We start from the raw sequence: 15,442 nt of genomic DNA, 5'->3' as shown, positions 1-15,442 counted from the left end.
CACTGTCATGGAGCTGCTAAATGTAGCGAACTGTCATTAATTCATCCTTCAAGGGTACAGAAGAATGTCAGAATTAACTGAAAGCTCAAATTATTGAATAGACCTGAAAAAACTGGCAAAAATCATTTTCATCGCTGTAACTTTATGTAATGAACACCTCAATAATTAATCTTTCAAGGGGACAGAAGAATGTCAGAATTAACTGAAAGCTCAGATTATTGAATGGGCCTGAAAAAACTGCCAAAAATTATTTCTCTCACAGTTATTTGATGTAATGATCACCTCATTAATTCATCTTTCAAGGGGACAGAAGAATGTCAGAATTAACTGCAAGCTCAAATTATTGAATGGGCCTGAAAAAACTGGCAAAAAGCATTTTCATCGCAGTAATTTTATGTAATGAACAACACCTCATTAATTCATCCTTCAAGGGGACAGAAGAATGTCAGAATTAACTGAAAGCTCAAATTATTGAATGGGCCTGAAAAATCTGGCAAAAAGCATTTTCATCACAGTAACTTTATGTAATGAACACCTCAATAATTCATCTTTCAAGGGGACAGAAGAATCTCAGGATTAACCGAAAGCTCAAATTATTGAATGGGCCTGGGAAAACTGGCAAAAATCATTTTCATCACAGTAATTTTATGCAATGAACACCTCATTAATTTATCCTTCAAGGGGACAGAAGAATGTCAGGATTAACTGAAAGCTCAGATTATTGAATGGGCCTGAAAAAACTGGCAAAAATTATTTCTCTCACAGTTAATTTATGTAATGAACACCTCATTAATTCATCTTTCAAGGGGACAGAAGAATGTCAGAATTAACTGTAAGCTCAAATTATTGAATGGGCCTGGGAAAACGCAAAAATCATTTTCATCACAGTAAATTTATGCAATGAACACCTCATTAATTTATCCTTCAAGGGGACAGAAGAATGTCAGAATTAATTGAAAGCTCAGATTATTTAATGGGCCTGAAAAAACTGGCAAAAATTATGTCTCTCACAGTAATTTTATGTAATGAACACCTCATTAATTCATCTTTCAAGGGGTCAGAAGAATGTCAGAATTAACTGTAAGCTCAAATTATTGAATGGGCCTGAAAAAACTGGCAAAAATCATTTTCATTACAGTAACTTTATGTAATGAACACCTCATTAATTCATCCTTCAAGGGAACAGAAGAATGTCAGAATTAGCTGAAAGCGCAAATTATTGAATGAGTCTGAAAAGACTGGCAAAAATCATTTTCATCACAGTAATTTATGTAATGAACACCTCATTAATACATCCTTCAAGGGTACAGAAGAATGTCAGAATTAACTGAAAGCTCAAATATTTTATGGGCCTGAAAAAACTGGCAAAAATCATTTTCATCACAGTAACTTTATGTAATGAGCACCTCATTTATCCTTCAAGGGAACAGAAGAATGTCGGAATTAACTGAAAGCTCAAATTATTGAAGGGGCCTGAAAAAACTGGCAAAAATCATTTTCATCGCAGTAATTTTATGTAATAAACACCTGCACAATGTCTGCATTTCAGATGAAACCGAAGTGATGTTTCTCTCGGGTTCGTCAAGTGCGCACACTGTCGGGAAGGCCCTTTTTACAAAAGAGAAGGTCCCTCTTCAAAAAAAAATGCTGCTGTCATGATGCTTGACTACACAGCCCATGCAGTGAAGCGAGCATTGTAATAAAACTTCGGTGGATTTGAAAATTCCGAATAGTAAACATACTTTATTCGTGTTTGAAATTTCAAATATTCCTACATTCTTAGTATTAACATGTTGCAAGTATATAAAGTATTTGTAGTTATTGTTGCAGTTACAATAGGGGTTAGCCCTTTCAGTGTCATGTTTTTTATTTTATCTGGGCGCAATGCACCCACAAGGAGTTAGGACTCTCAGCTGCCTCGACATTGTAAAAGTGGCATAGCTTGTGATGCAACGATGAAGGACGTGAAGACAAAAGAGAGATAAAAGAATGGTGCAGTCACGACTTTCTGCTCATAGCGGTGAGCAAGGCGATAACTTGACACCCCGTAGCAGGCATGGCGAGAGAATGATTAAAAAAATATATACTTCAGAAAGTTGTGAATTACACACATAGATATTTGAACAAAGAATTTCAAGCGTAGGAAAGCTTTCAATTCTTCGTGCCTCCACTCCTTTTGCAGGTAGAATACACGGCACAAGTGCTAAGTGACCATGCATTCCCAGGTGTAAGGGGCGGCATGTTTTTTATGCAATCTGCGACCTTGAGGTGACAAACTGTTGTTGCGAGAGGACAGCTTCTATAAATTCTCTAAATATACCACATATTGTGGCACCACTCCGGGAGCACTTGCTTTGTGTTCTGGTTCGCATTTTTAAATGCAGAATGGAGAACGTACGGGTATGTCAGTAACACTAAAGGTTTAAAATGAAGCTTATTGCCCACAAGCTTTGCGATACTTTGGAAGGGCTTGCTGATCTTTAATTCAAAGAAATAGTTTTTTCTGCTTTTGGTGACCTGAATGGAACATTTTTGTTGGTTAGAGTGTGTTTTTGTTTGCAGATATGTTGTGCTGCAGATGTGGTGTTTGTGGTCTGCAGAGCTAAGTGACTTCTAGAAGTTCTTGAGTAAAGTTCAGTGCTAGGAATTCTAATTCTGCCCTGACTAGGTTGCAGCCATCTAAATTTGCCCCTTTTTCTGTGAAATGATTGCTCTTGATTGGCCACTATCTTTGCATCAAAGGCCAGTGAAGAATTCCAGGATCGCTAGAGTATTTGCGGAGGCTATTGGAAAATGGCAGCACCCAGGCAAATTTGCATAACAGTGGTGTTCCTGGCTTCGACTATGCAGCAAGCTTGCGGCTATGAGTTCACAAGCAAGCTGCATCGGATGTTCACGGACATGAGCGTGAGCAATGACCTTAACAACAAGTTCAGCTCATACCTGAAGGCTGAGAACATTGACCTGGGCATCAACTTCTCCATCTACGTGCTGCAGGTGAGTGAACAAAGCAGCTGCCAAAACCAGCACAGTGTCCGTGGTCAGGCGCAACTTGGGCCTGCAGAGAAGCTGGGTTCACAACCATTACTGTCATTGACGGTGTTCCTTTACGACAAGGAGCAACATCCTCTTGTTAGAGCTTTCCTTGCTACTTAAGCCAAGAGGTAATTGCTAGACGAAATTTTAAGCATGGGAAATGTTTTTTGTTTATTTGAGGGAAACGTGATGAATCACCAACTGGCCTATTTTTTGCTTTACTGAAGTAAGTCAACACTTGTCTACAACGAGATACATGCATTATCGAACGAGAAATGGCACGTCATTTATTTTCCAGTCAGGCTTAAGTGTCTTGATTTGGTCAGCTATTGTAAAGTGGGTTTCACAACCGAAACCACCAAAGCCTCCAGTCAGGGCCTTCTCTAAGTCTTTGCAAATCACCACTTTGATCTAAAGGAGTTGTCTCATAAAGTGTTGTGGTGTTTTGTTTTTGTCACAGAGGCAAAGACCACTGGGCTTGCAGAGCATATTGAGTGACTTGCATTTTTTCGTGACTGCATTCAGCAAGCTCTTCTGTCCTGTTAGTGTTGGGTGAAGATGTCATTTTTCGACTATATACACTTATGTCTTATGTAGGGGCGTGCAAATACTGGTTTAAGGCTTGAGGCAAATACAGTAGAACCCCTTTATAGTAAAGTCACTGACCCTGGGAAAAATCTTCATTATACCAGGGTCTTTACTATATCAGTGGTTGGCAATAACATCGTCCTTTGCCATTTGGTAACTAAATGGCTACCTTCTGAACACATCTTGTTGCTTAATGAAAAAAACACTCTCAAATGCCTTCCATCTCTCTCTTATCGTCTCTTCATCTTTTCTTTTTTTGCTTACATCTTGTGAAAGTACGTGGCTATGAATACAACTGAGTTTGATTTCATGTGAAAGCCAAAGCGTTGCACGAGCACGGCATCATCTTCTGCTGTCTCTGTCGGTAAGAAGATTAATAGAGAAAAAATGTGCGTGGCAGTCAGGTGCTGCAAAACTGTACATGCCGCGCCTCCAGTTCTTGTCACTGTTGCCTCGTGCTGCACAGTGCTCTGAATGTTCAGTCGTTTCTTCTCTTCCCTATTTCTTTTACTCTCCTTTGCTTTCTAAACGTATTGCGCCTTCTTTCCATGCTTGTAGGTGGCTTTAATTTAATTTTTTTTTTTCCTATACGCTGCATGCTTTCCCTCACGGCTCCAAGGCTTACATAAAGTTGGCTTTTCCTGAATTGTACTAAGTGTAGTGGTGAAGCCATTTAGGGAACACTTTGGTTTTTTTTTTCTTTTTTTCTTTAAAAATTGCTTCGCGATTTTGGGTAGCCCACGTGCGACGATGCCATTTCGTGGGAAGGCGTCGCCACTGCCAGACGCACTTTACTATAACCGATTTTTATCAAATATGTCTTTACTATAAAGGGAGGAAAATGTACAGTTGCCTATGGAAGGTGAACTGGGACTTCAGTTTCACTTTACTATATCCGAGTTTACTATAGCGTAGTTCCAGCATATTTTCTCAAATATTCAAATACTAAAGTATCTTTTTAAACCAAGAAAGGCTAAATAACAGTTTGGTGTTTTGAAATCCATTTATTTTTATTAGGCCTGTGCGAATACAAGTGGTTTTCCGGCTTAAAGTACATTCAAAGCAGTTGCAGTAGAATTAACGTCATTTAAACATATTCAGTCGTATGAACTTTATTAAATTTCCCCATCAAAGCTCCTCCATTGAACGCTATGCAAACGACCTTCATTTTAGCGGAATTCAGTTCTTGCTCATTTCAGTTCTATCCGCGGCGTTGTCCTGTGTCTCCCACGTCATATGAGCATTTCAACTAGCACAACTCTCTCTTTTTGTTGAATATCTGTACGTTGAGAACCATGTTTCATTACCGTGTGACAAAAACTGGCCGTCATTTAGCATTAAACTGATTTGGCTATCTAAAAAAGCCTGTAGCCAGCGGAATTCATAGCTAGCTTTGCACGCTCAATTTTCTCCGCAGTCATAGCCAGCCATAGTCCGAGCTTCAGCCCTACTAAGTCTTTAGCTCCAAGAGAGCTGTACATATACATGCTGGTTAACTGTGATCTGCTGAAACAGAGACCTGCATGGACGAAATGAAGGCCTTTGCTGCCCAGCAGACTGTTGTGCCCGGCAATGTTCATGGGAACTTGTACACAGTTCGAGAGTCACGGCCGTCCTAGGTTGAAAAGGGCTGCAAAAGGTTACTGCAGTCTTCGCTTGCAAATGAACGCAGGGACAAATTGAAATTGGGTTGACATGTGATTTGAACACCAGATGCCTCTTGGAGCCGATAGAAACAAGCTTCTGTGCACTCATTTCAGTTCAGTGAACTTTCACTTTAACAAACATTTTCCTTAGGTTCTTTGAAGTTCGTTCAAGTGAAGTTCCACTGTAGTAACTTGCTTCAAATAATTTCAAAATGAATATTTCATTACTTTTTGCACATAACAAAGTTGATCTGTAATAATAATTTTCGAAAATGTATTTTTCCGGTATGCAATCCTGTTGCACAAGCTAAAAGGGAACAATGTATTGAAGCTTTGTCATGCTTGTTGTCTTCTTCAAAAAATGGTCATTGGAAATTGAAGGAGGCAACCTACATGCAGAGTCTGTGGGTTGTGTCTTGGGATGGTGACTGATAATACTTTGAGATTTTGAGTAAAACCAAACATTCCAATCTAATCAGATATTGCATACTTGTCTGCTCAACCGATTATTCGAAATTATTGAGTACTGCAATTCAAGAAGTGGGCTTTGTTGGGCTGGTTGGTTCATGTTGAGCGAAGTGAAGAAATAGCGGTAACAGACAGGACTAGTGGAAAGGCGAGACAGACACATGCGCTGACTAACAACCAAATGGTTTATTGCGACACAAGGAGCAATATAAAGCAGATAGCCAGAGCACAGAAGGAAAATTGAATTGAGGCACATTCATGGTCCTGAGATACTCACGAGAGCCATCAAAACCGTCCCTAATTGAGATAGGTGAGCTCTTGTGAGAATAAAACTACCGACAGTTGGCTGACACATGTGCCACCAAATTTATGAATGTGAAATGTCTCTGAAATGAGGTGTGAGGTCAGATCTTTATATTTGGCAGTGATTGTAATATGATTGAAAAACGCCTCACAGTCCTTGCAATCGGTGAAATGGATGACTATGTTATTTCAGCATGACCGGTTTTCTATGTCTTTCGCATGCTACCGGTCACGCCGGTCTGCCTTTGAGCCGTGTAGTAGCACTGATATAGCATTAATGGAGGTCCTTGCCATAGGAGAGAATAGGATTAAAAATCTTCTTACCATCAAGAGATTCGGCCCACTGGAGACTCGTTACAAGGTGCACGAAGTGGCTTAGAAGCAGACCCTCTGAGCTCTACACTTTTGACAAAGACTATCTGTGGGATAATATTTCACCGTTATCTAGTGCTTCATCTGTGCCAGGGATGTAAGTGATGTTGATGCCATGTATGAATATTCGTGGTGATGGTGGATTTTGTGAAAAAGCATTTTGTTTGCTTCGGCTTTCTAGGATGCAAGTTTTTCCTCTGTTTGCCATTTTAATTTCCTTGTTGCAGGCTGGAGCCTGGCCCCTGGGGCAGAGTGCAGTGTCGCCATTCGCGATTCCCCTCGAGCTGGAGAGGAGTGTCCAGAAGGTGCGTGTGTCATTGTCACCTTTTGCTGCCTGCGTTCTGTCATCACTCCATGGAAAGTAATCATTAAATCAGATGAATATACATGAATTTTGCATTTTGTGTGTGCATTTATTGCTGCATTTTCTTTCAGTCTCAGACCTCGGAAACTGTTGGAATGCGAAGTTCTGTAGCTGCCATGTGCAGCTGCAGATGTCACCACTGTGCACACTTAGAGGCCTCCCTTGCCTCAGCACTGACACCAACGGTCACTGGTACATATAAGAAATTGGCCAGGAAATGGGAAATGCTTGAAAGTTCCTTTGATTTATTTTACAACACTGTTGAATTCTTGAAAACGCCTAAACCAACCCCACAGGCACAGCTTCAGTCTTCATCCAGGCAAGGCTCCACTCCACTCTTTGTTTACATCAGGCTAGTCCACGGTGCTCGCCGGCCATGCAACTGCCTCTCGCAGGGATCCAGCTGGACAAAATCCTTCAGCATTGCTTCCAACGCCCTTATCTACAACATGCCCCCCGCCCCTCTGCTTTCACGATTGACAGCTTGCTCATGCACAATCAGGCTGCTTATGTAAGCATGAATACAAATAGAAAAGAGGCTCCATAGTTTGAAACACTAAGAGGGGGCCATGGGGCCCCATACACTACAATAATAGGCTTGAATTAATATTCATTTTGTAAAAGTAGATGCAAGGTGCAAGAATGCGCAGGACGAACAAAGAATGGACACAGACATGGCACTAAATGATGTGCGTTCTGACACCTTGTATCTACTAGCCATGCTCCAACTTGCCCAACAGTCTATCCTTCTGATCATTTTGTAAAAGTCTGCTTCAGTAGAATCTCGGTGATACGAACTCGGCTGATACGAAATTCGGTGTGATACGAATTCATAAAATTCCCCGGCCGAATTGCATTGCGTTCAGTGGGCAAAAAATCGGATGTTCCGAACACTTTTTCTTTTCGCTAAGGGTGATATGAACTTCGGTATCACGACCGGTCGAGGCCCACGCACACACGCACAGCGAGAAAAGCGTGCGCAGCGGCGCAGCACTGATAGTACGGATCACGCACACACGCGCGAAAGACAAAAAAAAAAATTACAGCGGGAAAAAACCGGCTTGGCAACCCGCGGCAGCAGCGAAGTTGGCGAAGGAAGGCGGCAATATCTTGCCCCCCCCCCCCCCCCCCCTCCCGCTCTCTCTCTTTCTCTCCCCTCCCCTCGCATTTTGTATTTTTTTTTTTTTTAGTTATGCGCACGGCCTTGCGGCCCTCTCCACATTTCTCCGCTGCCCTGCAGGCCACGCTCTTCCGCTTTCCGGAGTCTCCGCTGCAGCGGCAACACGTTGCTACACGTTGCTTCGTTTTCTCGTTTGTTGAGGCTGACACCGCGTTGATAGCGCGTCGTTTTGTGATCATCTCGGCAACGCGAAAAGGTACATCATACTGCAATGTCACGGAAGAGAAAGGCGCTGACCTTTAAAGACAAATTGGAAATTTTAAATAAGGTGGACAAAGAGCCCAAGAAAAGGTGCACTGACATGGCTAAGGAGCTAGGCCTGCCGCTGTCAACGTTGTCAACGATCGTTGGTCAGCGCGGCCAAATTATGCAGAATGTGCAGCACTTCGCGATGAATTCTAAAGAAGCCAAAACTGCCCACCATGTGAAGTTGGAAGAGGTTCTAACGTGGTTCAGAGAGGTCACGGCGGCCGGCGTCAGCATCGATGGAAAAGCGCTTCGTGAGAAGGCAGCGGACATCGCACTCACACTTAGAATTGGTGACTTTCAGGCCTCCGGTGGATAGATTCACTAGTTCAAGGTGCGTCATAATCTTTCCTACAAGACCGTTTGTGGCGAAGGAAAAAAAGTCGACGCCTCCGCCGTGGAAGACTGGATGACAACCACACTGCCGTCTTACATAGCGGGATATGAGGCACGTGATGTTTTTAATGTAGATGAAGCAGGGCTGTTTTACAATCTCCAGCCCGAAAAAAGTTTGTGCTTTAAAGGCGATGCCTGCTGGGGTGGACAAAAGAGCAAATAACGTATCACAGTTTTGTTTTGTTGCAACGCCGACGGATCGGAAAAGATGCCGCTGACAGTCATTGGCAAATATCAAAAGCCCCGATGCTTTAAGGCAGCCGGTCGATTGCCCTGCATCTACAAGGCGAACAAAAAAGCATGGATGACGTCTTCTTTGTTTATGGAATTTGTCACGTACCTCGACCGCAAGATGTCTTGCCACAACAGAAAAATAGTTTTGCTGCTGGACCAGTGCACCGCCCATCCAAAACAAATGGCACTACAGAGTGTTAAGGTGGTGTTCCTACCCCCGAACGCAACAAGTCATTTGGAACCACTGGATGCTGGGATTATAAGGAATGTTAAGCACTATTTTAAAGCTTTGTTGGTGCGCGCGCCGCCTCCTCGCGAAGATTGAAAGGAAGGACGCGAATCTCCAGATCACTCTTCTGGACACTGTGCATTTTCTTGCAATTGCCTGGGATCGCGTCGTTCCTATGACCATCGCCAATTGTTTCGCGAAGTGTGGGGTTTTCAAATCCGCTGTGGCTACTGCCTCGCAAGTGCCAGACCCGATTCCCATCGATGTCTGGAATCAACTTGACGTCGACTGTTGCGTCGACGATTTCGTCACCGCGGACAACGACCTCGCCACCTGTGGTCTCCGCACGGTTGAAGATATTGCGGAGGAAGCGTCATCACAGCCTGGCATTCCATGCAGTGACGAAGATGACGACGACCAAAGCATTGATGACCCACCGCCGACGGCAGCAGAAACGATGCACGCCATCGATGTTCTGCGGCGCACCGTGACCTCAGAGTCTGTGCGGGAGAAGACAGCGGCCCAATTGTTCAGTTTTCAAAACTCTCTGTTATCAGATCTCGCAGAAAAGAAGGTGCAGAAGGATATACGCGATTTCTTTCAACGAAAATAAATATTTCGTACCTGTTGGAAGGCTTGAAAACGGATTTTGCGCGTTTTTTGGTGATACGAAATTTCGGGTGATACGAAAATTTTCGTCTCCCTTTGAATTTCGTATCACCGAGATTCTACTGTAGTGAGACTGCTGGCAGCTGCCACATCTCCGAAGCAGCCCAGTGTTGCAGAGTATAGTTACTTCTACAAGCAGTGTAAGCTAGTGCTCTGGTTTTCTTCCACACAGGGTTGAAAAGGGGCCGTTGTCGTTGGGCTGTGCTCTTGCTATGCCATGAAGGTTGGTAGCAGTAAGGTGCACAGTCCCGTGTTTACTTGACAAGCTGTCGAGTGGACAATGGTGGCACTCCATCCGCTTGGGTGTTGAGCTGACCCAAAGTGCCTAATGTGACAGGGTGTGTGTGCTGTGGTAGCTGTTGGAGAATGACGTGCGATTTCCCGTCATTTCGTTCTAAGGGAGGGGATAGTGAATGGGCGCCTTTTGTTTCCTGTGCGTGCAGTTTGAGCACTTCTACCAGAGCAAGTTCAGTGGTCGCAAGTTGAGCTGGCTGCAGCACTTGTGTCAAGCGGAGGTGCGGTTGTGCTACTTGCGCCGCTCCTACCTGGTGAGCCTGGGCACCTACCAGATGGCCCTGCTGCTGCCCTTTGAGGGGGCCGACTCCCTGGCTGTGCGTGACCTCCAGGAGGCCACCCGGCTCTCCCACGACCAGCTGCTGCGGCAGCTGCAGGGCCTGCTAGACGCCCGCCTGCTGCTCTGCACACAGGTACTACACGGGGGCTTGTATTTGAGCTGTGCATCGGAGCATGGGGTTTTGTAGAAGTCTTGTTGCTACACCACTGCTTTTAAAGCGAAAGCTTCACTACGTTAGGTAAAGCAGTCCTCGCACAAGTCTCAGTTCGATCTTCAAGTGACCTTGACAGATACTGCGCCTTTCTTTTCTTATAAACCAGTTCACAATTGAAGAGAAAGCTTCAGTATGCTAGGTAGAGCTGATCTTCACGTGGCACTGCAGTTGACCTTCCAGTGACCTTTACCTAATTAACCCTTTCGCTGTCTGGTGTTTCTAGCCGTGACACACCCTCAGTGTCGGCGTGGCTTCAGGTTCAGGGAACAAGCATATCAGGAAGTGACCACAGAGATTTATGTTTGATTATGATTTCTATACAAATAGCATAGTTAATGGAATAGGCACATTTCCGTGTTCTGCGGGTGGTGTTAAGGGGGGAGGCTACCTTTGAATACCAACTCTTTTGCTTCTTGAGATAATCGAATGAAATTTTCAGGGTAGACTCATGGCACAGCCATTTAAATAATTGCAAAGTTTCATGGAGTTGTGCACATTGATACTCAAGTTACAGAAGTATATCAGAATGGTTCACATGGGTTCCTTCTACCATGCCTGGAGAACTTACAAAATGTGTTGGCACTACGAAATTCATTATGAAGGTTCCTGAATAGGTACCACAGGGCAAAACAGAGCCCTTTTTTTTTTTATTTCCTTGCTGAAAAATTTTAGCACAGCATTGAGGTTAGTGCCACTAATTGGACTTGCATTAGCCCAATTTTGATTGTTTATTATAAATTCCATACTCAATATTTTGAAAAAATGAGCTTGTCTTGCCCTCAGAAATTTATTCGGGCACACAATAAAAAAAAAAACCAGGTGGGAATCCGATTAGCGGTTCCAGAGATACTGCGGGAATAAGCAACCATACCAGGAAAAAAATTCATTCTGGGAAAATGGCCTTTGAAGTTTAAAACAGCATTTTCAAGTCTAAAGTTTGTTTTTCACAGCAGCAGGTTGTGCCTCCCTCTCCTCGATTCCCTCAGAAAGTGCATTTCCATGCGAACAGTGGACGACGCTGACGACGCATAATCGCTTGCGATGACAGATGCGGTACGGGAGGCTGAGATCGCCGAGGTTGATATGGTCGGTACAGCAGGCATGCTTCAAACACAGTCTCCTTACGTTGACGCGAAGGATACACAGTTGGAAGTGGCAGCGCAGTCGGTCTAAGTGGTGTAGCAGAGGCAGCACTGCTAGAAGCGTCTCCGCGACTGTTGCCAACGGGCTTTGTTAACTTTGCGATTCGGATGGCATTCACAGAATGACGAAATATGCAGTGTTTTGGACTTCTTAGCGCGTATCGTGACCGACCGTGCGACGATCCATAAGGTGCACAAAACCGTTCAAAACACGCCACCAGAATCCGTAACGAGCGATGATGACGGCCATCTCAAAAATGGTGAAACGTGAAGTGATTCAGTGAGCGCACAAAGAACTCCAGCTCAGTAGGTAGCCGGAGCAGACGACGCGCCGGGGAGAGACCACCGCGTCAGCGCGCGCAGCAGCCAATAGCAGTCGCGCGGTCCCCCACGTTTTCACGGAGCACGCGCTTCGTCCAATCACAGCCTGAATTCGAGATGCGGGAAGCTCAACAATCCCTGCGAGCCCCCCAATCACAAGCGAGCCACGCTTCTGCTACGCCGCGGACGCCGCCGGCGAAGGCAACATGGAAAAGGGCAAGCATTTACAAACAAAACAAGACTAAGATGGCGGCGCTCGGTTCAGCGGCAAAGAAATGGCGCATGCGAGATGTTTGGGTACTTTTGCTGTTTGCTCGCAACTCTGGGGCTGCCGCGCCCAGTTGTATATTTAATTTAAAGCAGTTCCACGATGAATTAGGCGTTTATAATTATAGAAAGGGTAGTTTATAACACATACAGCCGAGATATGTGCTTATTGAAAAGCCTACTTTTTCGCGATTTTTTTACTTTCGAAGCCCGCGTCCCCCCTTAATAAACATCAGTAGCAGCAGCAGCCTGACTATAAATGAGGATAACATGGGAAAAAACACCTTGCTTAATACTTCTTGCGAGTTCAAATCCGAGCTGGGCTCGTATTCAGAATCAGAAGAGTCATTGCTCCAGTCTGCAGTCAAAGGTCCTGCACTGTCAGCCATCCAGAAGTACGTATTACGCTCACGAAGGGCGCACTTTCAGTAGCTTGCGCTACGGAGAGAAATGGCACATTGTGAAATCAAGATGACAGAGAAATGGAAAGAGGCTAAAACAACCTTATTTGCAGCTGCTAGCCTCAAGCGAGGGCACAGTGAGAGAGTGAAAGCAGCGATCGAGTAGTGTCGGTCTATTGGAGAGGCAACGGCGGACGCCCCTGAACTTTACTTGCTGTAGCAGACACGCCAGCAGAATAAAAATAATATTTCTGGCGGAACAGCGACGGCACACAGGACACACGCTTCCTGTTGTCTCTGTATCTTTGTGCCCTCGTTGTTGCGCTTGAAATATTAGAAACAATGCATCAGCATGCCCCACAAAGTGCTTTGCTGAATAAAAATAAAAATTTGCAAACCTGTGGCATATGGCAGAATAACCCTTGAACTCATAACCGCATGCGCGAGCCACATGATCGCTCGGTGCGAGAGAGTAGGGCTTGGAGCAACCACAATCCTCCAGCAAAGAGGGGGGGGGGGGGAGGGGGCGTGGTCACTGCGTAATCGATCAATACAGCGCAAGGCAGAAATACGAACTTGTAGAAAGATTCAACAGATGGTGCGGCCAGTCCAAGCACGCCAGCTTTCAGGCGCAAAGTTTTGAACGCACGATAGAGAACCAGCGAAAACTTAACAGTACATTCCTGACAGCGCGAAGATTAAATGTGGGTGTCCACGATTGAGCAAGGCACCCGTGTGCTGTGCGATGTCAGCGCACGAAAAAAAACCCTAGGTGGTTGAAATTTCTGGAGCCTTTTAATGCGGCATTTCTTACAGACTCAGTTGCTTTGGGAAATTAAACCCTTACAAATCAAACCTTCTAGGCACCTAAAGAGAATTGCACTGAACGTGGGCATTGGTCTGCCTGCAGATCACACTTCTAGCAATGCATGCTTTCACAGGTGGCATCTCAGCCTACTCTTTTTTCTGGCTCACACTTGCCTCATTTTTTCCTCCTTCTTTCTCTGTGCATTCCTTAGGGGGATTGTAACAGCAGTCTCCACCTTGTTGCTACCTTAAATGTTGCCGAAGTGCACGGCCAATTCTTTTTTGAAGCACATTAGTATCATATTCATTTGTTCTAGTAGGTTATATTATAGCTACAGTCCAACCTCGTTATAGCGAAGTAGTATGGGTCGCGAAAGTTTGTTCGTTATATCCAATATTCGTTATAAATGTTAGCGCCCAAATTCCTGTAAATAAATTTGCTAATGAAACAAAAAAAAAATGCCCACTAATATGGACAACATACGGTGTGAAAACGCACAATTTTTAATTAAAAGCTTGGTATAAGCATGAAATCTCTCTTTTCGTTCCATGTTGAAGTGCAACAATGAATACCAAGAAAGGATGGTGCCTCCGCACACAATTTGCACGACAGCGCGCACGGGTCGGTCGCAGTGGCAGAGGCATCGCAGGGGCTTGTGCCATGACGAGGCAATGGCGATGACATTGCCAGTCACAGGCCTGTCAGCTGTTGCATGGCTGGACTCGAGCATTGCCGCCGTTGCTTGAGTCTGGCCATGCAACAGCTGACTAAACGCAACGGCTCACTAAACGCAATGGACTAAGCACAACGGCTCACTAAACACAACGGCTCACTAAAGCAGCGGCGGCGGCGCTCGAGTCCGGCTATGACCATTCGCGACCTCCGAGATAGCGCGTGCGGAGGTGTGATCTTGGAGGCCATGGGCTAGTTTTTGTCGCTGCCGCCAGATGACACGAATGCGCAACGCGCGAGCGATTTAAACACTTCGGCGGCACCGCTCAACTGTGGCCATGGCCGTTCATGACCTCCAAAATCACCGCTTGTGGGGGTGTAATTTCGGAGGCTGCAAGCCGTTGGCCGTAGTTTTTATTGCTACTGCTAAATGACGCAGCACGAGAACGCGCAGGCGATTTAAACACACTTTTGTGGCGGGCAACTCGATTGAAAAATTGCCTTTCTTGATGTTTTTCCGGCTCCTTTGCGCATTCTTTGGCATTTTAATGTAAAAATTTTGAAATGTTTTTTTGTTTATATAGAAAGAACTCCTATAGAAATACAGTCAACGACCGATTTTTCGGACCCTCTAGGGAACGCGAAAACGTCCGAAAAATCAGGCAGTCTGAAAAAAAGAATGCATGAAAAAGACGTACCAAAATGGTACGTCTTTTTCATGCATTCTTTTTTTCAGACTGCCTGATACGAAAATACGAATATTTCTGGGATCAAAACAGTCAAGGACGAGGTATTAGGCTTCCGAAACACCATAGCATGAAAAAGAGTCGTTCAAAACAACTGCTGAGTGACCCACGCTTTTTTGTTTGCTGCGTACAACACTGGCAGCAATGCCCCTTTAAAGCACCGCGTGCTCTTCAGCTTCCCGATTACAAGCAAGGGAAGCTTCTCGCTGCCAGACATGTTGCTGCCACTCTTTACTATGCTTGCCACCGTGGCATGGGTCACCAGCAAAAGCAAGCGTTCTTTCCGGCAACATCTTATAAAATAAGCCAGTTTCGTCGCAGTTGAAAACATTGTCAGCAGAGAACTGCTGCAACAAAGACTGTAGTTTTCCGTTGCGGTACTGCTCAATAACTGCATTGTCGACGGCGCCATTCTCACCGCACACCTTGAACTTGAGGTCATTCTGATGTTTAAAGTTTCTCAGCCACCCATCACTGAACTTAAAATCGTCAATGTCCATTTGAAGCGCGAGCGTTTCCGCTTTTTCTTTCAAGATGCCGCCCGAGACCGGCAACCGCTTTGCAGT

The 15,442-nt window shown here is 44.7% G+C and overlaps 1 protein-coding gene across 1 annotated transcript in view; it reads left to right on the top strand.

The window, feature by feature from the left end:
* The window catches only part of Cul2 (cullin 2), a 99,277-nt gene that overhangs the window by 61,053 nt on the left and 22,782 nt on the right, over positions 1–15,442 (top strand). Inside the window, exons 12-14 of the mRNA XM_084595568.1 lie at positions 2,851–2,997; positions 6,641–6,718; positions 10,175–10,438. Of these exons, the coding sequence (XP_084451694.1) occupies positions 2,851–2,997; positions 6,641–6,718; positions 10,175–10,438 (489 nt within the window). The remainder of the gene's footprint in view (positions 1–2,850; positions 2,998–6,640; positions 6,719–10,174; positions 10,439–15,442) is intronic.

This window comes from Amblyomma maculatum, chromosome 2, assembly GCF_055883805.1.
Source record: "Amblyomma maculatum isolate TAMU_Amacu chromosome 2, ASM5588380v1, whole genome shotgun sequence".
Lineage (NCBI taxonomy): Eukaryota > Metazoa > Arthropoda > Arachnida > Ixodida > Ixodidae > Amblyomma > Amblyomma maculatum.
The sequence above is the reverse complement of the archived record's forward strand: the minus strand, read 5'-3'. Positions and strand labels throughout refer to the sequence as shown.